The sequence below is a fragment of the Oratosquilla oratoria genome, unplaced genomic scaffold (assembly GCF_046742065.1).
Source record: "Oratosquilla oratoria isolate Oo_2021 unplaced genomic scaffold, ASM4674206v1 SCAFFOLD115, whole genome shotgun sequence".
Classification (NCBI taxonomy): domain Eukaryota; kingdom Metazoa; phylum Arthropoda; class Malacostraca; order Stomatopoda; family Squillidae; genus Oratosquilla; species Oratosquilla oratoria.
In genome coordinates, this window is record NW_027467472.1 from 122,499 (window position 1) to 145,905 (window position 23,407).

Here is a 23,407-nt window from a genome sequence, read left to right on the forward strand (position 1 = left end):
AGATTCTAGGACTGATTGCACGATTTTTTGACTTAAAAAGTTCATCTTTCATTAACAAGCTATATAAATAGTTAGCTTGTCCACATTTGGAATATGCTTTTTCCGTATGGTCACTGAATCTCATTAAAGACATTGACAGATTGGAAAAAGGACAACAGCAAGCCACAAAATGGATTCCAAATATCAAAAATAAATCATACGAAAATTGACTAAAACATATGAATCTGTTTTCCCTAAAAATTCATTGACTTGGAAGCGACTTGATGCAGGTGTTTAAGATTCTTGAGAGAGTTGACATCAAAAGTGGCAAAATTTTCACACAATCAGAATCAGACAAAAACAATGGTCTCAAACTGTCAAGAAATAGATTTAATTTAGAAGTTGGTAGAAACAACTTTGCCAACTGTGTAATGTAGTTCAGTTCAAAGCTTTAAGATTCGTTTATATACCTAAGCAAGATGCTGTAATAACTACCTTTTATTTTACACATACATATACCAAAGGATTTCCCCCTTACACGGGGGGTATTATTTGCTTGATTTTCATTTATTATTAGTTATCTGTAAATTTACTATTTACCTGTTTATCATTTAACTATACCTATGCATTTACATACATACATACATATACCAAGGCTTTTCCCCCTTACAAGGGAGGTAGCCAAAAAGGAAAAGGCATAAAATCATTATATTATATTTTCTTATTTATTTTTCTTTTATTTATTTACTTATTTATTATATTACAGTACTGTATTCAGGAATGGAATGTATTCAGGAGTGAATTCAGGAGTGTATTCAGGGATGGAATGGGTGGGAATGATTTTATTCCTTTTTCTTTTTGGCTACCCCCTTGTAAGGGGGAAAAAAGCTTTGGTATATGTATGTATTTATCATTACATTTTTTTTTTCTGTATCTGACCTAGTTATGGACCAAAAGGTCTCCTGTCAGCATGTTCTACCTTTGTAATCCTTTGTAAGGGGGAAAAAGCCCTTGGTATATGTTTGTAAATAGATTGCTAAAGACTATTTCACACCTTAAACTTGTTAAGACTCACCCGAATTCCAGAAATCATCAAAGTGATGTGATGATTATCTGGCAAAAGGAAGGCACGAACTGTAGAGCCGTCTCTGACATGCTCAATGACTGCATTCTTGCGGTCACCCTTGGCCTTGTCAACAAATGTGCGAAGGTTGTCGACATTCCACTTTATCTCTCTCTGATGCTGTGCATCCTCACCTGCCCATTTACCCTGTGAAATAGAAAATCAAACATAATAATCTCAGGTTCTGTAGCAAAAAACGAAATAGCTATAGAAATGTTGACGCTATTTCAATATACAGAATGTTTATGCAATGAGGTTGCCATAGGTTGCCAATATTTTATCTATTTTATGCTGTATAAAAAAAATTGAAACAAAATATAGTTGTACAACTTTGTATGAATGTTGCCACCATCATAGAGATTATTTTGAAATGTTTACCTAAAATTCGCTATGTTCCAGAACTTTTTTGAATGATCGCTGGTGACGCTCCCTTAAAAGAGGTAGCCACCTAAGGCACCCACCCCTACTTATCCACTCTCACTTGCCTTTCATCTTCTTGTGGATGAATGATCATCCCTGTCTGCCGCCCACAGCCCGGTTCAGAAAAAAATGTAGCTAAACACAATACTACCACAATGGGGCCAGTTGCTTCACTTACAAGCCTGAAGTTTCACTTAGTGGAAGCCCACAGCCCCACAGTGGCTGTCAATTGAGCTCAGTACCACTGGATAGCAACTTTGAACTGTTGTATTAGTGTGGTATAACTTGTGTCACGTAGCCAATGTCCACACTTTATTTTTTCTTTCTCATGTTGGTCATTAGCTGTCTACCAGCATGTAGCTTAAGCACCCCCACTCCGCCTGCCTATCTGTCATCTGTGCATACCAGTGTCACACCCAGAAAGTCAACATCTGTCAGATCACAGCAGGAGTATTGGTGTCCTGCCCTCAGGTCAAAGGGAAGCTGTGAGGGCAGCACATGTTTATAAATTACCAGTTTGTATTTTTAGTCATGTTTCTTTTCTTATCACTTTACTTCTTTGATATATTGTGACTAAATTAATCTAATTCAACTTGTAACACTGATACCATATGTCAGTACGCTGTGACGTACCTCAATTTCTGTACTCTAAGTTTAGACATATGGTAACAGTTTCCATCACTGGCAGGCTGGACATGCGCATTGTGCACTCCAGTTTCAAGTTATCTTGTTTTGCCTTTCTTTTCTTTTCTGGGTAGTATTAAGTTTTTATAGGATCTGTATTTGTATTGTGTGCATAATTTAAGGTTATTATGTAAGTGGTTAGGCTGTATGCCACTATCCAAAGTGGGACTGGGAAAAACTTCCTTTTGTTGCACCCTTCAGCTCCATTGACATGTCAGGTCAACTGCGAGTATTTCAGGAAGGCTTCAAACCTCCCTCGTGTCATTCTCTTCCTCATCTTGTTCGAGTCTGTAGCCGGCCATCTGTCTCCCTTTTGTGGAGACTTTTCCAACAAGGTATGTAGTCACAGCCTAGGGGTTAAAACACATGTGGGTTTTTATAGGAAATACATCCTGTTTTTTCTTCTTCTTAGGTTCATCTTTATGAATTAGTGTCAAATAGGCCTTTTCCAATTTGTTCTCGTGCGTGACCTTGTTTATCTATTTCCTCCACCTTGTTTACCCACATTTCGGGTAAACTAAGTGTTAGTTAAGGGTTGTTCTTATGTGATCATTTTTGTCTTCAGATTTCCTTTTCCTTTTAATAAATGTACTTACTTCACATATTTCAAAACCTCCAAGAGGTAACACTTGTCACTGGCTGAATGTGGTAGAAGGGGAGCAGTTGCCAATTGTCAGGCCCCCATGTGAGTGAGCAAGTGAGAAATATATATATATATATAAATGTAAGTTGAAGTTGAGAAGAGATCCTGGTCCCAGTCCAGTCCCACCACTCAGGGTTGCACCTCCTGAAGGTGATGGAGTTGACAGGTTTTGAAAATCGTCAACTTCACTGTACATCTTGCAGGACTACCACATGCCAGTACTTGTCACTGGTTCCTCACCTGCTATACATGGGGACCAAACTCTACATTTGTGTTGAGAATCCTTTATGGAGCAGATAAATACATTAAAATAACCATAGATGCACATGTTTAAGGAAACTGATTCACAACAGTCTTGGATCATGTTGGACTCAATATAGAGCTATTACTCTCCCAGATGAGAGCTCAATTGGGCCCAATCTATGGATTATCCTAATCTGGCAATTGGTGAGGTAGGTCACCAGTTCTGGGCTGTGTCAGTTTGTTAATAGACAGGTAGGTCCTGCCACATTAAACTTGTTCAGGACATGTTCACAGTCTATTTGACTGCAAGGACAAAGGTCCAAATCATAGTTTCCACACCTTTTTCATGCTTCGTGCAAAACTCCCAACACCTGTTTAAAGTCTATTCAGCTGTACCCTGGGTTTTCAGTAAAGGTTGTTGCCTAGAGAATGCAATGACCAAACATCTATATATATGACTTCAGCCTCAGTACCACTAGATAGTCTTCTGCTACCAGGTTCTCCATGAACGAGCACAAATGTTTCCTTGGCTTATGCCTGTCTGGGGCTTCTTTCTCAGTGAGACTTTCATGCATGAAGTGGTTTGGCAGACTAGCTTTTTGGTACAACTGTCTACTGATGTCATGATGAGCCTGTGGTGGTTGAGCCCCAGACAGGAATGGTTAGTGAATCAGGGGGTACAGTGGAAGCAGCCTGATACAAGTCTCACTGCATCATAAAACAGTATGTCAATTCTACAAGCATGAGCACCTTGCATCCATATTGGGGTACAGTACTCTGCTGCTGAAAAAGCAAGTCCTAATGCAGAGGTTTTGATGATGTTGAAAGGAGCACCACAGTTGGCACTAGCTAGGTGCTTAACATGCACACCTCCTCAACTATTTGTCCACCATTTTATCTTCCACAGATGGTGTATATCATTCCCTAGCTGTAGATCAACATTCTTTGGGAACTTTGTCTACTATGCACAAAATATCAGGTTCATTTACTATCAAGTAATCTCTAACCATGCCAACAGTAAAGCATCCACATTAGCATAGGCTCTTTTTTAGTTTTCTTGCAGTGTTTCCTGTTATATATTCTCCTCCCACCTTTTTCAATACCTATCTTCACAATGAGAACCCCCCCAGAATTTTTTTTCTGTCCATTAATTTCCCTCATTGGCTTCTAAGTTCCTGTGTCTTTGCATATCCATCCTTAATCACATATTTTTTCATTCAAATGTTTTCAATTTTTTCTTGTGACCTTCTATGACTTATCATTTCACTTGCTATGGCTAACCTAAGCACAACCTGACCTATGTAACAATGACAGTGCAGTGAATAATCATAAACCAAGGCACATAATCATGATGACAGGATGACCAACAAAGTACTACCTAGTTTTCATATCCTAATTATCTTTGAAGGTGGAATTAGAAGACATGGTGTTTAGTTCAGAGTCTTGTCAGCTTCACCACAGAGAAACATTCCTCAAGAATAAACTGAAATAGATCTGTTTTCTTTTTCCACCTTCTTCAACTTAGGCAAAGTCTCTACAACCCTTCTCTTGCATGGATATGTTTAAAGTTCTCAATACCAAGTGGCAATTATTTTGGCTGCTGTGACAAACATCAGGCAGTGATATTGAACCAGTCAACTGCTGCCCAGCTACAACATTCCTCTGAAGTACATTTTTCATTGTGAAAAGCTCAACATCTAAGTTTTCTTCCAAATGTTTACTTTTACTCACAATGCCATTGTACTTCTAATCTTATTTCAAAAATACCTTTCTAAATAATTGCATTTAAGTTGGAAAAACTCACCTTCTTTTGAGTCTTGGCCTGTTCCTCAAGCTCAGTAAGGCGCGACTCTCCCCTAATGCTTTCACGCCGTACACTAACCAAACCTTCACTAACCATTGTTTCTGTCAAGTTTTCTCCTGTTGTGATATCTGAAATAAAATTCAGAATAAGTAAATTGACTTTTGGCTTGGCTACCTCCTTTGCAAGGGGGAAAAAGCCTTTGGTATATAGAAATATATTAAACACACCACACACAAGACCGAGAGCAACTGCTTAGAGTTACGGTCCTGCAAAATGGAAAGCAGAATCTGTCAACCCCCTATCTCCAATGCAGGAGCAGCCCCTAGGAACTAACATTCTTCATCTGACTGGTCCCAAGATCTAAAAAAAAATCAGTTATTCCTATATATTTAAATACAGGAGTCAAACTATTACTACTACTAGTCAACAACAAACTGCTTCACACAAATACAATGTATACACCAAAGGTTCTCTGCAGACATACCAGTGGGAGGGCCCAAGGACAGTTGTCATTTACTGTGGAGTTTGTGTGTGTATTTACCTAGTTGTATCTTACAGGAAGGGGAGCTATGCTCATGGTGTCCCGCCATTGTATCTCACAGTGTTTAGTTTGCTCTTAAATTTGTGTATGGTTTTTGCACACTATTGTTTCATTCAGTCTGTTCAAGTGTCCACCATTCCATGTGGAAAATTCTTTTTTTCAGATCTCTTCTATCTTTTTGAGTTTTTTTTCCCCCATTTCCTCTTGTGTTTCTCTTGTAACAATTTAGTAAGGCCTCTCTATCAAGTATTTTCATGCCTTTTATGATTCTGTATATGGTCAGTATGTCGTCCCTCTCTCTTTTGTTCCAAAGTCAGTAACTTCAATTTAGCCAGTCTTTCTTCATATGACAAGTTTGAAAGTGCTGGGGCCATTTTTGTGGCTGCTCTCTGGATTCTTTCAATTTTCTTTACATTCTTTTTGGTACTGGGTGACCATAATGTCACAGCATACAATTTTGCTTATTTGTTTATCAGAGGACAAGTCATTTGAGATAATGACTACCAGGTCTTTTTCAGAGCCCACTTTCTTTACTTCCTTAGGTAATGGTATATTGTCCTGATATTCTTTTTTTTTTCCCCCTTTTCTAAACTCCATTATGCTACATTTCTTAATGCTTAAGTCCACTTCCCACTTCTGACTCCATTTCCAAACCTTGTTTAGGTCTCTCTGTAGTGACTCACAGTCAGTTTCAGTTTTCACTTTCCTGAATTAGCACTGTCTGTAAAGAAGTTCATGAAATATTCCACATCTTCATCCATGTCATTCTCATAAACAGCGAACATTGGAGGCAATACAGATACCTGCAGAACTCCACTAATCATCTCCTCTCATTTTTCTACCATGCAGGAAATCCTCCATCCAGTTTAGTAGGTTGCCTTATATCCCTACGTATTCCAATATTTTAAATAATTTTTTGTGTGTACTTTGTCTAAGGCTTTTTGTAAGTCTAGGAAAGCACAATCAGCCCATCCATCCCTTTCTTGTATCATATCTATTAGTATTGAGTAGAAATGTTAAATTTGTAGCACATGATCTCCCTTGTCTGAATCCAAATTGTCTCAATTTTATCTTGTTTTCTTCCAGGTGTTTTACCCATCTATTCTTGATAATTTTCTCACAAATTTTGGCTACAGTGCTTGTATGGGAGACCTGTCTGTAATTAGTTAGTTCTTCCTCATTTCCTCCTTTATATATTGGTAGCAGTTTTCCTTCTTTGAGTGAGCAACTTATGTTGTATATTTTGCATTCAGTTTGCAATTCCATCTGGGCTGTGCAATTTCCTAACATCAAAGTTCATTAACTGATCCATTATTTCCTTTTGTGTTATTTCCCTCATGGGGGAGATCGTACTTCACTTCCTTTGTCACAATGCTGTACTTTCTAGTGAAAGCAGACTTGAAGTGATTGTTCATGACTTCAGCCATTTCTAGATCTTCTGTGCATTCTGTATTTCCTTGGTGTAGTTTAACACTTTCATATTTATTAAGTTTACTATTCACATATCTATTGAACAGTTTGGGTTGATCTTTACATTCTTCTATGACATTTTTTGTAGTTTCTCTTTTCCTCTCTACACGCTTTTACATATTCATTTCTATAGTTTACATGTATTTGCCATTTTCCCGGTTTTTTATCTTTTCTTCATCTTTTCCAAGCTTTATCTCTTCTTTCACCTCACTGCATCTTCTGTTGAACCAGCATTTAATGTACACCTCTTGTTTCTGTCTTGGTACATACCTATTTACTCCATTATATATTTCCATCAAGATCACCCATTTCTCTTCCACTTTTGTCTCTTCAATGTAGAATTTTTCCCAATTTGCATTTTGAAAGAATTTCTTAAGTTTTCCAAAGTCAGTTTTGTTGTACATCAATCTTCCTTTTCTGTACTTTTAATTTCTTTCCATATACAGATGCTCCTCAACTTACGTTTTAGTTACATTCCGGACGGCTGAACGTAACGTGAAAATGAACGGAAGTTGTTACTGTACGTTCCAGTAATGTATGACCGTTCATATTGTACTATATATTCATAAATTCTATTACCATATCTTATAAAACACCCCTAAATCATTAATTATGAACACAACGTTATAAAATAATGACATTAATTTCAAATAAATTAAATTCAAGCAACAAAGTGAAATGGTGGAGGAGGAGGAGGGGAGGGGGAGGAGGATAGGGCAAGGCACGTTCAGTCTGTCGTTTGTGCCATGTAAACAATGGATGCAGCATCATGCGTATCATTTGAATGTCTCGTACTACGGAGAGCGCGCTAAACTCAAAAAACTTTTTTTACAACAATTTTTTTACAGTCAGTTCAAACGTAAAATCGAAAAAACGTAAAACGAATGAATGTAAGTAGAGGACCTTCTGTATATATTTCTTACCTTGGTTCAGCCTCTATTAGTATATGGTCACTTTCCAAATGGTGTCTTGTATTCAATTTTATCCACAATTTCAGGGTCTGTTGTAAATATTAAATCCAGTCTCGATGGTTCTTCACTACTTCTGCATCTGGTATTTTCATCAACCCATTGCGTCATTGTATGTTCCATGGTCATGTCCAGTAATACATTTCCCCATAGATCCTCTCTGCCCTTCACTCTCATCTCCCAACAGATCTGCAGTTAAAATTGCCCAAAAGCACCAGGTTACCTCCATCCTTTAGTACCTCGTTTAATGAAAGCCTTGTATCATCTACCATTTTTGAATGCTCCCTCTCTTTCCAAGAGCATGTTTTTGGGGGCACATAAATCACCGCAAACTCTCTCATTTTCATGTCTCTGGCTTTGAATTTTATCATGATAATTTCCACTGTTTTTACCATCAGTAACCTTCATCACATTTAAGTTTTTCTTGGCCAAGAACATGATTCCTCCTCCCTGTTTCTCATTTCTGTTTTTAATCCAATAATTGTACAACACGTGTCCAACACTATTAGGTGGTACTGGACTTCTTAATTTCATCTCTACAATTCCCATTATGTCTGGTTTTTCATCTGACAGGTAATCATTTAGTTCATTCAATCCTGAGATTAACCTGTCAATATTAGTATATGCCACTTTTATTTTTTTCCCATTCCGTTTTGTTTTTCTTTGGCATTTTTTTTTTAGCTTCACCTTTTAGCGTCTTCTCTATTTCCTCAACACTCATTTCTCTTTTTATCCATATATTATAATGTTCACTCCTTGCCAACTTACTTGTTTTTTCTAACGTCTTCTACTACCATTTGCAACCTTAGTTTTATCTTTAGGGGTCTATTTCTTTCCTTATAATATTGTCCCATTCTATACACCTCTATATTTGTGTGTGTGTGTGTGTGTATTTACCTTGTATTTTACGGGACAAGAGCTATGCTCGTAGTGACCCATTTTCGTATCTCTCTACATCAAGTTTATTCTTAAAATCATGTATAGTTTTAGCATTCACTGTTTCTCCGTTCAGTTTGTTCCACACTGTGTGGGAAGCTATTTTTTTCAGGGCTCTTCTGTAACTGTCTTTAGTTTCTTTTCATGTCCTCTTCTCTTCTGTCCCACTTTAATTAGTAGTCTCTATCGAGAATTTCCATCCCTTTCATAATTCTGAAAATGGTCAACAAATCACCTCTTTCTCTTCTCTGTTCTAGTTAACAGAATTTCTCCAATCTTTGTTTGTATGTCAGATTTGACAGTGTAGGTGCAATTTTTGTCGCTGCTCTTAGGATTCTAATTTTCTTGTTCTTCTTTGTGCTAGGTGCCCATAGTGTTGCAGCATATTCTAATTTAGGTCTTATCAGTGTAACGACTTTTTTTTTTAACATCTCTTCATCTATGTAGTCAAAGGCCACTTTCATTGACCTCAAAAGTTATAAGTCTCTCTAAATTATTTATCGACATGTTTATCAGGTGTCAAGTCGCTTGAGATAATTACTCCTAGGTCCCTTTCTGAATCGACTTTTTTGACTTCTTTGTTTCCAATTTTATACTGTCCCAATACTTTGTTTTTACTTTTTCCAAATTACATTATGCTACATTTCTTAATGTTGAAGTTCATCTCACACCTCCGATTCCATTCCCATATTTTGTCTAGGTCATCTTGCAGCGATCTTAAATCTTCTTCTGTTCTTACTCTCTTGAGTAATTTGGTATCGTCAGCAAAGAAGTTCATGTAACAATTTACTCCCTCATCCATATCATTTATATATATGGCAAACATTAATGGAGCCAATACAGAGCCTTGCAGGACGCCACTTTTCACATCTTCCCAGCTCGAATTTTTGTCTCTAAGTACCACTAATTTTTCTCCCAGTTAAGAAATCCTTCATCCATTCCAGCAGTTTACCTTGTATTCCTCCTATTGTTTCAATTTTTCTTATTAATTTTTTATGTGGTACTTTGTCGAATGCCTTCTGCAAATCCAAGAAGGCACAATCTACCCAGCCATCTCTTTCTTGTATTATTTCAATTAATCTCGAGTAAAAGCAGATTAGGTTTGTGGTGCACGTCTGCCACTTCTAAACCCAAATTGTTTGGGGTTTATTTTTCACATTTTTGCTACTGCGCTTGTAATGGATACCAGCCTTTATATATTGGTAATATGTTTGCATCTTTCCAATCTTGTGGCACCTTTCCCTCTTTGAGTGAAAAATAAATTATCTTGTATAGTTTATCTGTCAGTTCGTCTATACACTCTTTCATTATCCAATTTGCGATTCCATCTGGTCCATGAGATTTCCTGACATCTAGGTTTTTTATCTGATATCTCATTTCTTTGTGTGTTACCTTTATTCATTTCATCATGGGTGATCTTTCTTGTTGTCCATCTTCCCAAGATTGTGAGCTCTCGAGTGTAAAAACAGACCTAAAATGTCTGATCATAACTTCTGCCATCTCTGTGTCATTATATAATCTTTATCTCCTTCACGCAATTTCACCATTTCACATTTATCCTTTAGTTTTTCATTTATATATCTATACAAGAGTTTAGGTTGATCCTTACATTTGTGTGTGTGTGGTGTGGTTTGTGTATGTATTTATCTAGTTGTACCTAGTGGTATTTTATGGGAAGAGAGCCTTGCTTGTAATGATCCGCTTTTGTATCTTTCAGCATACAGTTTGATCTTAAATTCTAGTATAGTTTTTGCAGTTTCCTAATTCAGTTTGTTCCAGATATCTATCACTCTGTGTGGGAAACTATCCCTTTTCAGATCTCTTCTGTTACTATCCTTTTTAAGTTTCTTTTTGTGTCCTCTTGTTTTTCTCCTATCCCACTTTAGTATGTCATCTCTATCAAGAACTTCCATCCCTTTCATAATTCTGTAGATGGTTAGTAGGTCTCCTCTTTCTTTTCTTTGTTCCAGGGTTGGTAGTTCAAATTTGGACAATCTTTGTATGTCAATTTGGAATGTTGGTGCCATCTGTCATTGCTCTTTGAATTCTTTCTAGTTTATGTTCTTTTTAGTACTCAGTGTCCATAGTGTCACAGTGTACTCCAATCTTGGCCTTATCAATGTAACTAATATTTTCTTTACATTTCTTCATCCATGTAATCAAAGGCCACTTTCATTGATCTTAATAAACTGAAAGTTTCTCCAACTAATTTGTTGATATGTTTGTCTGGTGCCATGTCATTGGTGATAGTTATTTCTAGGTCCCTTTCCGAGTTTACTTTTTTAACTTCCTTTGTATCAATTTTATATTGTCACAATATTCTGTTTTGCTTTTCCAAATTCCGTTATACATTTCTTGATGTTGAAATTCACTTCACACTTCTGACTCCATTTCCAGACTTTGTCCAGGTCTTCTTGTAGCGATTTGCAATCTTCCTCTATACTCTTCTTTAGTAGTTTAGCATCACCTGTAAAGTTCATGTAATATTCCACACCTTCATCCATTTCATTTATATATATGGCAAACATTATCAGAGCCAACACAGAGCCTTGTGGGACTCCACTTATCATTTCTTCCAAATTTGAGTTCTTGTCTCCGAGTACCACCCTTATTTTTCTCCCGTTCAAGAAATCTTTCATCCATTCCAATAACTTTCCTTGTATTCCATCTATTGTTTAAAATTTTCTTAGTAGTTTTTTGTGTGGTACCTTGTCAAGTGCTATTTGTAAATCTAAGAAGGCACAATCTTCTCATCTGTCCCTTTCTTGAATTATTTCTATTAGCCTGGAGTAAAAGTACATCAAGTTTGTGGCACATGATCTTCCATTTACTTCTGACAACTTTTTCGCTTACTTTTGCTACTGTATTTGTAAGGGAGACTGGTCTGTAGTTGGATGGATTTTCTTTGTCCCCTCCTTTGTACATTGGTATAATATTTGTGGTGTGTGTGTGTGTAAGGCAGATCTACAAGCTATTTATGGCCTTTAAGGATTTGGAAATGATTTATGACAAGGTAGGCAGGAAGGCACTATAGGAGATAGAGATAGTGGGGATCTGAGGAGGGTCTAAGGCAGTGATAGTTTGAGAAGGTATGCAATGGGAAGTTGAAAGTATAGATAAAAGTAAGATGATGAAATATACAAGGGGAAAGGGTGGCAGCAATTTGGAAGAAAGTTTTAGAAGAAAGACTGGATTAAAGTATTCTAAGTACTTGGGGTCACATGCGACTGGAAATTGGGGTCAACTGTAGAGTGAGGGAAGCAAGTAAATGTCTTGGGGAGGAATGAAAAGTGTCACTAGACATAGGCATCTGGGAATGGATGCAGAGAAGCCTATATGATAGGGTGATTGTACCTACAACACTGTATGGGGCAGAGTTTTGGAATCGAGACAGACAGGCAAAATTAAAATTCGATTGATATGTGTCCGAGAACTATGGTGGGTGTTACAAAAGCATTACTGACCACTTCCAATATAAACTGCTCCATATTCCCTTCCTGTTGGGGTTTTAGTTTCAATAACAAAAAGCACTTCTTTGCCGATAACCTTTTTCCTCAAAAATTCCCTACTCTCCCATGCATATGGCTCATCTTGGGATTCAGGTGCACTGAAAAACAAAAAACAAAAATCTTTAGGTAAGACCATTCATATATACAGTTGGGATAAAGTTCTTGGTATGTAGCATATTAGTATGAAAAGGCTTTCACATTGCCCATATTAAAAAACTTACATTGGCGATTGTCATTTATCAGACTTCTGAGATTTAGTAATCACCTCTCCAGAATCTCTGGCGTGACCTACAAGTTACCCTGCTGTCTATGGCTTGATTACCAGTTTTCAACAAACCCAGGACAATGTTCAACACATTTGAGTGAAACTGCCTGGCTTATGGGCCTAGCTGGTGGCAATGCTTTAATCTACAAGCCTCATTGAAATGGGACTACTTTAGTAGCTGCTAGTGCTATAGACTCGTAAACTACCCCTCTACTTGCTCAATGTCAACTTGCCTCCAAACTATCTAGTATCAACACTTACTTCCCTGGTAAGTTAACTTGCAGCTTGCACTAGCAGCTACTAAACTAACCACATGTCAATGAGGCTTTAGCAATACACATGGTTGGCTTTAAGGATCCACAATGAAAATATAGGTTAGTGATATTGACTTACTTGGCAGTTGCCCTTCTAGCAAGGCGTGGGGCCACAACATTGGAAAAGTTTATCTGCCTTTCTGGTGGTGGTCCACCTTTAGGTTGCCCTCGCACAATGATGGCATCACCAGACAGCACCTGTGGAGAAGAGAATAAAATAACCAAAATTATACTTCAAGACAAATTTATATTCACAAAGTCTGTGGGTCACTGCCAACTTGCATTTTATATATTTCATTGTGGGAGGTGAACAATCTGCAGATATGAAAACAAATCAAAAGTAATTCCCATTCATGCAGAGAAAAATGTACATTTATTTGCAGTGTGACACAAAGTTACTACAATAGCTTTATATTTCAGACATAACAAGCGACCTTCGGTGGTGACTAACGTCACCGCTTTGGCCTGCAGCGCTAGGAGCTCGCTTCGCTCGCAGTTTAGCTGGTAAACTAAGATACTCTTCCCTTGAGCCAGAATATTTGTAATCAGGATTGTCCTTTAATAGCTCACCAAACTTTCAAACTATACGTTGGAAATCATTTATCATAGCTATTCTAGGTTTTAACCTTTTTATGTTTTTGTACAATTTTGGAAATAATTCCATATGTTCATCTTTAAGGCCCCGGGACAATATCTTATACGCCCATTCTTCAAAATGTCGGGAAACATAGTACCTCGATCAATTCTGTTGGCTCGGCCGGGGGCTTGGCTGTGCAAACAGTGGCCTACGGCCGCAGCTTTCCGCGCTCAAATCCCTCGTTTTCCCCTTCGGCCTCGGGGCGAAACCCCAACACGGGATCCCCAGCACGAAGAAGAACGCGAAGAACACGAAGTAGAATGAGAAGAAGAATGCGAAGAACATGAGGAAGAACATGAAGAAGAGCGCAAAGAAGAATGCGAAGACAATACCTTATACGCCCCATTCTTCAAAATGTCGGGAAACATAGTACCTCGATCAATTCTGTTGGCTCGGCCAAAAACTGACAAAAGTTCCCCAGCACGAAGAAGAACGCGAAGAACACGAAGTAGAATGCGAAGAAGAACGCAAAGACAATATCTTATACGCCCATTCTTCAAAATGTCGGGAAACATAGTACCTTGATCAATTCTGGCTCGGCCAAAAACTGACAAGAGTTTCAAATTGAGTGAAGTTTATTTTTAATTATATATAAATATTCAAGGGTTGGTTTCAAAACACCTGGCTTGACCAATACATGTTGCACCATACTAAAATCGTCCCTTTCATTTTCATGGAATTTATAAGTCCTTGTGTTTACAAACACATGGATATCTACAACTTGGCTGATAAAATATGTTCTAGAAAGACATGATGATAACCCAGTATAGCAAATACAAAATAGCTGAGAACACCCTAACATACTTTAGTAAACTAGAACAGCTTAGAAATAATAAAGTGAAGCCCCGCACCCCCCTCAAATTAACCAATAACCTTATTTACTCTAGACAGCCATTGACCAAAGAAAAATACCCAAGATTTTTCCACCGATAAACAACTAAAAAATCCTCGAGCTTGCTTTTGATACTTGCACAACCTTCAGCTAACATGAAATCTCTACCAGTATATATGTATATACACATAGGCAAAATATTATGGTCATACATTAAACCATGCAGCAAGAAGGGCGGAGAAAAAAAAGAAAAAGAAAAAAGAAAAAGAAAAAGGAGGAAAAAAAAAATATATATATATATATATATAAAAAATAAACATAATAGTAAAAAACGAAAAAAAAAAAAATAATAAATGCATAAAGAAAAAAATATACTTATGCATATACAGGTAAACGTCGACTTACGATGGCATTTGGTTTCGATAGAGCCATCGTAAGACGATTTCATCGTAAGTCGATCCCCAATTTGTGTATCACTCTGTTCCGTGGTCACTGTACCTAGCCTACCTGTATATTAACCACCAGAGATACTGAATATAGCCTATTAAACATGTACAGTAGTTTATTTAATCATTTTTATCCTTTTTACCATATTCAAACACTATAATATGTATTTTCAGTACGGAACTTAAATCTCGCGGGCAGCAGCCAATGCCAGCCGTACGACGTGACGTAATAATACTCGCATCATAAAATATAGTCACCGCTTATATCGATCGTTCTCTCTTTCACCCGCGAATTTTGAAAACCACAGAGAATGGGATTCAGGGCACATTTGAGAGAATGTAAAAACACAGGGGCGACTACAATAAATATAATCAAGACGCCGATATGGCAGCGTCGCTAATCCACTTGCTCCTCATGACGCCTACGTGTGCGGCACCGTATGGAAGGGGTTAAATATATCATGTCGTCGTCGTCGTCATCGTAAAGTCGAACAATCGTAAGTCGCGGCCATCGTAAGTCGACGTTTACCTGTATATGTATGTGTGTGTGTATATATTAAATAATAATAAATAACTGGATCAGAAAATGCAGGAGAGGGAGACATAATTGCGAGCATGTACATGAATTTGAAACCAAGCGAGTTAACTTGGAGAGTACGAGGACCCCACCAGCATTCCTTTCCCATATACTACAATTAGATAAACAAAAGGAGAAAATATGGCAATTTATTTTGTTGAGGTCCACCACACCCCTTCCAAAGTTTTAAATAGTACAATTCATGCAAATCTTGTATCTATTTCGACCAAACAATTTTTTAACCCCCCCCCCTCCAGGTTGGTGCAAAAATGAACACCATTATGGTGTTTGTGATTTACTTTAAAGTGTTTAATACCAGTAGGGCCAAAAAAATTGATGTCATAACTTGTGTAAACATGTGAAATGCATGACCTAACAGCATTCTTTATCAACCAGGCGTGAAAATATCAACTGAGTGACATTAACATTATACATTAAGAGGAAACACAGCCAAACAAGAACAAAGTAAATTCAGCTCTGCAAGGCCAGATGGAGTTCCAGCCACCATCCTCTTCAAGTGCAGTCATTGGCTGGGCCTTTGTTACTCTGGTGTTGTTTGTTAGCCACAGGAAATGTACCAACTTCATCCAAATACACCATAAATCCAATCTACAAGAGAGAATCCATGAGCTTACCCAAAAACTAAAGACCAATTGGTCTCATCACGTTTATTCGAGATCTTTGTAAACTTAAGAAAATTATATATTTTGGCAGAAACAGTCTACTTAACCCAAGTAGCATGTATATATAATAGGAAGAGTATGCCTACCTAACCTTGCATACTATGACTGGCTAATGGGAAACCTACTGCAAAGGCTAAAGGCAATTGCTGTGGATGGTTAAACATCACTCCTCTTCTTGCTATATAAACGACAGACAATGGACTAAATGGTGTTGTCCTTTCCTCTTATGCTGATGATACAAACATAAGCCTAGCAAGAGATACTGTAAAACAAGTCAGTCAACTCCAAGATGAATTTGACAAGACCTACACCTGGGCTTCAAAATCCAATTTACAATTCAGAGATGTGGTACAAAAAAGGTGACATATGCAGAGGATGGCCAGGAAATTCAACCAGGATGGGTAACAGACTTATCCCAAAAGGTGGTAATGCTAATACTCTGGAAAGCCCTACTTAAGAGCATAATGAACTACTGCAACCAACTCTGTCTCCACATAAAATGGGGGATATCCAATAAATAGAGTATGAACAAAGAGCCTTCACTTGACAAATCACATGGATGAATGAGCTCAGCTCCTGGAATTGCCAGTTAAATCTGGGCCTCCATTCCAGAAACTGGATAGATATAAGGCAATAAACATCTGGGAAATCTTAAAAACCTCGTGCATTCTTTGCACTCACCTATTTGCTTGTGAAAACAAAACCAGAAGGAAATTTAGCACAAGCACATAGCCAGCATTAGCATCAGAGCAGATCAAGACCTTAATACCTTCAAGGGTATTTTTTTGAGAAGTGCACACCTACACAGTATAGCATTAGAAAATTACATATTTTTGTATAATACATCAATGTAATATTTTTCTTGAAAAAAGCTATGGAGAAATTGATGAAGTTGTGTAGACTCCTTTAGACAATTTTTTTTTTTTTATAGATTCAGAGGTCGGAGATGACAACGACAGCCTCATGACCTCTAGAATTACTGGTACTGTATTACTAAATGCAGGTTAGGTTAGGTAGGTGGATAGGTTAGGTTGGGTTAGAATAGACAAATTTAGCATACTTTAACATCTCCGACTTCTGCCTCTACCAAAACAAATATGGCATCTCAAGTAAAGTGGCCATGTTTTATTTATAGCTTTTAGCAATAGTTTCCATTATCAATTTCTGCCAAAAATAACATATTACATTGATATTATAATTTACAAAATTCTTCTTCTTGTATATCATGTAGATGTGCTCTTTAAAAATTTACCCTTTCAAGCTTCATCTATGAGCAGCCAAGGACTTTCATCATCCTCCCTAAACAAAGTAATTTAGCTTCACAAGGAAGCTGGGGAATTGTCTTAGAAAAACAAACAAGGTGGCAATGGCTGGAGACACTACCAGGTGTCATCAAATTTGACACCTGAACAATTATCAAGAGACATCAGGGATAGTATCAGTGGTGGATTACCATGTAAGTAAATAAGAGACTCTTTTGTCTCCATCACTGTTTATACATATAGATGTCCATAGGGCACATTAGTACATTTCATTACACATCCAAAGCATCCTAACGACCACACGTGTGGGTGAAAAATCTTCATGAATTGTTATGTAGAGGGAAGTGAAGGGCAGCAGTGATAAACAATGATGGCAGCAGGACAAGGTAGGAATGTCACAGTACTTTGGAAATTACCTTTGGTGATTTTGCATTAAGAAATGTCAAAACTAATCTTGGAGAGAAATGAAAATATTATATATATATATATATATATATATACACATATGTAGGACCTCAGCAATGTATGTATATGGCTTCTAGGCAGATTTCTGCCAGTGTCCAAAACATCAGCAGTTAAGCCAAGTGCATGGGCATTGATAGTATACCTCTATTTCACATCTTGGTAACACATGGTCAGATCAGAAGTGGTAGTTGATGAAAGGTAACTATGGAGGCATTTGCACAATTTAGTATACAGAAAAGGGGGAGTGTTCTTTGGGTCCAGTCTACTATTCTCTAATTTTTTTTTACCATAGTCCATACCTAGCCTCAAGTTCATGTACAGCTCAAAATTTATATCCTTGACTTACAATTCTCATTTAGATTTGAACTCGTGTATTGTTTGGTAATGTGTAATAGTAGAGGTAATATTTTCCCACACTAACATTTTACAAATTTACAAAGTTAAAAAAAATCATAAGTAAATAGTACAATATATAAAAAGAAAACTAGAAAAAAAAATATAGTAGTCTTGTGGGCTTGTAGCCTACACAATTTCAATGAATTATAGAATAGTGATACTGTGTAGTTGCTTGCTTAGGCTTTACCTTGCATATTGATATTACATCTTTACAAAAAAAAAATCCAATATATAACAAATTAATTTCCTGATGTCCATAAATTCTTGTTCTAGTATATCCACCGGGACCTTAGACTGTAACTGAAGCAAATATTTGTTCTAATTAAGAGGTTATGCACCAAATACAGTCATTATAATTTTCCTTTTGCAGTTCTAGAATGAAGTCACCATTCTGGATTGTATTAAAGTGCAAAAAACAGTCTGTGAAAGTTAGTTCCCTTTATCTAAATAATGCATTACAATTTCTAAAGGACATCGGCATCACAAAATTCCAGCACATTGACTTATGAAAAACGGACCGACCGCTGTATTAAATACATTGCTAACTTAGTTTTTCTGTAAAAACGAGCTCCTCACATATGTTCATTTGAAAAATCATTACAGCTGGTTCCATTATTAACATGCCACAATTACAACACAATTATTATGACTGTCCCATCAAGACGACTTAAATAGTATGACCTGTTCAACGTCAGAAATTAGGCATTCCATATCCATAAACATAAATATCCATAGACCTTTCATCCTAAACAAAATAACAATTGGTGGCTCCATGTGGTTCGATGGTCACTGCCCTCTTCTTTGATATTCTCAAGATTTTCTGAGTTCACAAATCATGTAATACCTCATATATACTTACAAATACATATTAATCCATCTGTAACTTACGAAATCCACTAATAATGTTTACCTGTTTGGCAATACCACGCAAAACTTGTGGAGGCTGTGCAGAAGTCATATCGTCAACTTGTGGCTGACGGAAGGGCTGGTCACGTGACCACGCCGGCTGACAGATAGCCCGTTCAACTTACTCCCTAAAAATGTAACAAATTGTAACACTTCTTTATATCCTTAAAATCCCTCATAATGACTACAAAATTAACTAATTGTTAAAATACATTTATTACGTATTAATATTCATACAGTTATATTTAGATTACGTAATGCATAATACTACAATAAATTTTCTTAGGTGAGTACTTGAATTTAGGAACGATGAGTTTTCATTGGAACTTGCAAAATAAAACATTTTCTTATAGTAAACTGGTGGTTTTAGTTAGGTAGATGAGTTTGATGTAAGAATACGAAAATAAACCAAAAGTAAACAAAAAAACATTTCAATAACTAAAATAACGGAAGTAAATTATGGTGATGTGGCACACTTTCTCTTTTGTCACTAATGCCATCTTCTGTCTCTCTCGGGTGTCATGAGAACCGGGGTCTTTAAAACTTCCAGATAAAAAGATCTTGATCTTTCTTGTTACTGTTATCGTTAATCTTATGAATGTTATTATCATATCATTAATATTAGTAGTATTAGTGTTATCATTATTGTAATTATTACTATTACTATTATTATTATTATTATTATTATTATTATTATTATTATCATTATCACTATTGTTGTTATTATTATTATTATTATTATTATTATTATTATTATTATTATTATTATTATTATTATTATTATTATTATTATTATTATTATTATCATTATTGTTATTACTACTACTACTACTACTACTACTACTACTACTACTACTACTACTACTACTACTACTACTACTACTACTACTACTACTACTACTTTTTTTTTTTAATACGACCTCCATCCTATTGGAACTGTGTGGTGGAAGCAGCAGGGTCTGTCTTCCACAGACACAGTTCATTGGCCCCTCTCCCGCCAATGACTGTGGTCGACGACCCTTTTATTTGTTTATTTATTTATTTATTTTTAATAATGCCTAGTACAAAAGTTCATTTATCCTACTGTCAACCACCGTCTGCTCAAAATCCAGGTTTTGTATATGTGTTGATTTGGGCGGTGGGGACCTGGTACCTCTCAGGCACAAGAGGGCTGATCTTAGGAGTGAGAATGATAGTCTACATCTCATCCATGAAACAATGCTGCTTTTTGGTTGTTGTTTCTTTTCAGCCATTACCTCAGCCAGCCGAGCGTAGAATGCCTTTGCTCTAGGACACATCCCACCTGAAGTCGTAAAGGTTATAGGAGTGAATGAGCCCTGGTCTACATTCTGTATGCGCTCCTCGTACATCCTGATCTTCTCATGCTCGTTCCGAGAGTGGGATGCCTCAATAGTTAGGTTGCTGTAACAGGGGGCCATCGGATCAAATATTCGCATGTCAAAGAAAGCCAATTGTCCCCGTGTCCAGAAACCTCTTGCGCTGACATCCACTCTTGCTTCATCTGATGTGTTGGACGTGCGGTATCTGAAGTTCTCCCCTCCTAGTGGGAGTAATGTTGGTTCGATAGTCACATCCTTGCACACCTCCTGAAGCATTTGGGCAGTGAGATCTCTTACTACTACTACTACTACTAGTATTACTGACTACTACTGACTGGTATTAGTCATGATTGCCTCTGGTCCCTTTAACCCCCTACGTATATTGTCAGTGTGACTTAGTGTAGAATAACAATCGGATGAGGACCAAAATGGAAATAAGCGTACATGCTTTTTGTGTTATCCTCGGCAATTTGCTTTTATTTATTCTGAACTATGTGTTCTTGTCATTATTTGCACTTCATGTACATTAATTCATTGCCAAATAAAGTCTATCTATCTATCTGTCTATCTACTACTACTACGTTACCCGCGCTAAAATGACGTGACGTCATGTGTTCATCCAATGCAATAATAACGTTTTCGTGAATATAAATAATCTACTCGCGTTCAAACGCTCTGTCATTTCTTTTATATCTATAAGGCCATCACCTGTGAATTTGAAACATTTTATTCAACGTGTTTGAAATAGTTACAGATTTCATTTTCTTAATTTATTATTATTATTTTTCCGCATCCAACCTAGATATTCGCGTGCATTGTTATCAAGAACATCTGTGTGTACTGAGTTTTGGAAGGCTTTGGACAGATAGCTCTCTTATTATAATGAGATTCTTATTATCATTATTATTATTGTTATCATCAATAATATTATCACTATTATTATTATTATCATGATAATTATTACCATCAACTGTTATTATTATTACTTCTATTATTATCATCATCATTATCATTGTCATTACTTCTATTATTATCTTCATCATTATTATCATTATCATTTAAATTGTAGACAAACAACAAGTCGTTTAAAGCCGGGTCCACACTTGTTGCATTTCCACGTATCGTATCATCTCTGTGTACCACCTAGTGATACGATACGGTGCAACAGAGTATTGTACCCACTTGTTGCGTATCCGTATACAGCAGGCGGATACGCAACAAGTGATTACAATACCCTGTTGCACCTTATCGTATCACTAGGTGGTACACAAAGATGATACGATACGTGGAAATGCAACAAGTGTGGACCTGGCTTAATATTTTTTTCTAAAAGTGATGCAATTTTTTGCACTGATTAATTTCTTGCAGATGGTTTCTTTGGTTCCAACTATTCGCCCTTGTGGAGGGTCTAATCTCTGTAAAACTTGTCCGTAGGCGCCTTATTCAGTGAGTGTTGCTGGTACCTGCGATGGTCGTTATTTAACGGTTGGCATCCAAGAATCTTAAAGGAAATGAAAAATGAGATTGTTGTTCCATTTGAAATTATTTTCAAGAAATCCATCATATCCGGAGATGTCCCAAGAGAATGGAAGCTAGCTAACGTTACTCCCATATTCAAAAAAGGTGACAAAAAGAAACCAAATAAATATAGGCCTATAAGTTTGACTTCAATCGTAGGAAAAATAATGGAGGCTATCATCAGAGATGCTATCGAACATCATTTAGAAAGTAACCGTTTGGTAAATGATAGCCAGCATGGTTTCAGACGGAAACGTTCTTGCGTGACTAACTTACTCGAATTCTACAACACAGTTATCTCGAATTATGACAAAAGAAACAACATAGATTTAATATATCTAGACTTTGCAAAAACTTTTGATACCGTCCCACACGAAAGACTATTTACTAAATTAGCTTTACACGGAATAAGTGGTAGCCTATTAAGTTGGACTAGTAATTGGTTGAATGGTCGAAAACAGAGAGTTGTTTTAAATGGAAAAATGTTACAAGTGGAGTTCCTCAGGGTTCCGTTCTTGGGCCACTTCTATTCATAGTATATATAAATGATATAGACCATGGACTAAAATCTACTGTTTCCAAATTTGCTGATGATACAAAACTGTGCGGAGTGGCAAATGATCACTCAAACCAATTAGATATTCAAGAAGATTTAGATAAATTACAGCAATGGTCTGAAAAGTGGCTAATGAAATTTAACACAAGTAAATGCAAGGTAATGCACATAGGTAAAAATAACAGTAAGTACGATTACAAGTTATTTGGAAATTCGTTAACAAAAGTGGATAGTGAAAAAGATCTCGGCGTAATTATCAGTAACGACCTCAAATCATCCAAGCAGTATATTTCAGCCTCTGAGAAAGCAAATAAGATTCTGGGACTTATTGCGCGATCTTTTGATTTCAAAAGTCCATCACTCATTAACAAGCTATATAAATCGTTAGTTCGTCCACATTTGGAATATGCTGTTTCCGTATGGTCACCGAATCTCATTAAAGACATTGACAGACTGGAAAAAGTACAACGGCGAGCCACAAAACTGATTCCAAATATCAAAAATAAATCATACGAAAATCGACTAAAACACATGAATCTGTTTTCCCTAAAAAAGCGTAGACTCAGAGGTGACTTGATACAGGTCTTTAAGATTTTAAAGGGAATTGACAACATCAAAAGTGACAAAATTTTCACATTGAATGAGAATCAGACAAGAAACAATGGTCTCAAACTGTCCGGAAATAGATTCAATTTGAAAGTGGGTAGAAACAACTTTGCCAACCGAGGAGTTAATGAATGGAATAAACTTCCTGCACAGGTAGTGCAATGTAGTTCAGTTCGAAGCTTTAAGAATCATTTAGATAAATACCTAAGTAAAATGCTGTAATGATTATAATATATCTTATATTATTTGTTTTTGTTTTGTTATCATTTGTCTGTCTGATTTTC

The 23,407-nt window shown here is 36.7% G+C and overlaps 1 protein-coding gene across 1 annotated transcript in view; it reads right to left on the reverse strand.

Moving 5' to 3' along the window:
• Positions 1-19,231, reverse strand: part of Tudor-SN (Staphylococcal nuclease domain-containing protein 1) — a 46,263-nt gene extending 27,032 nt beyond the window's left edge. Inside the window, exons 1-5 of the mRNA XM_076180817.1 lie at positions 19,108-19,231; positions 12,979-13,097; positions 12,276-12,418; positions 4,897-5,024; positions 1,055-1,249 (exon numbers count right to left, since the gene is read on the reverse strand). Coding sequence (XP_076036932.1) covers positions 1,055-1,249; positions 4,897-5,024; positions 12,276-12,418; positions 12,979-13,097; positions 19,108-19,155 — 633 coding nt within the window. The 5' untranslated portion in view covers positions 19,156-19,231. The remainder of the gene's footprint in view (positions 1-1,054; positions 1,250-4,896; positions 5,025-12,275; positions 12,419-12,978; positions 13,098-19,107) is intronic.
• Between the last annotated feature and the right edge of the window lie 4,176 nt (positions 19,232-23,407).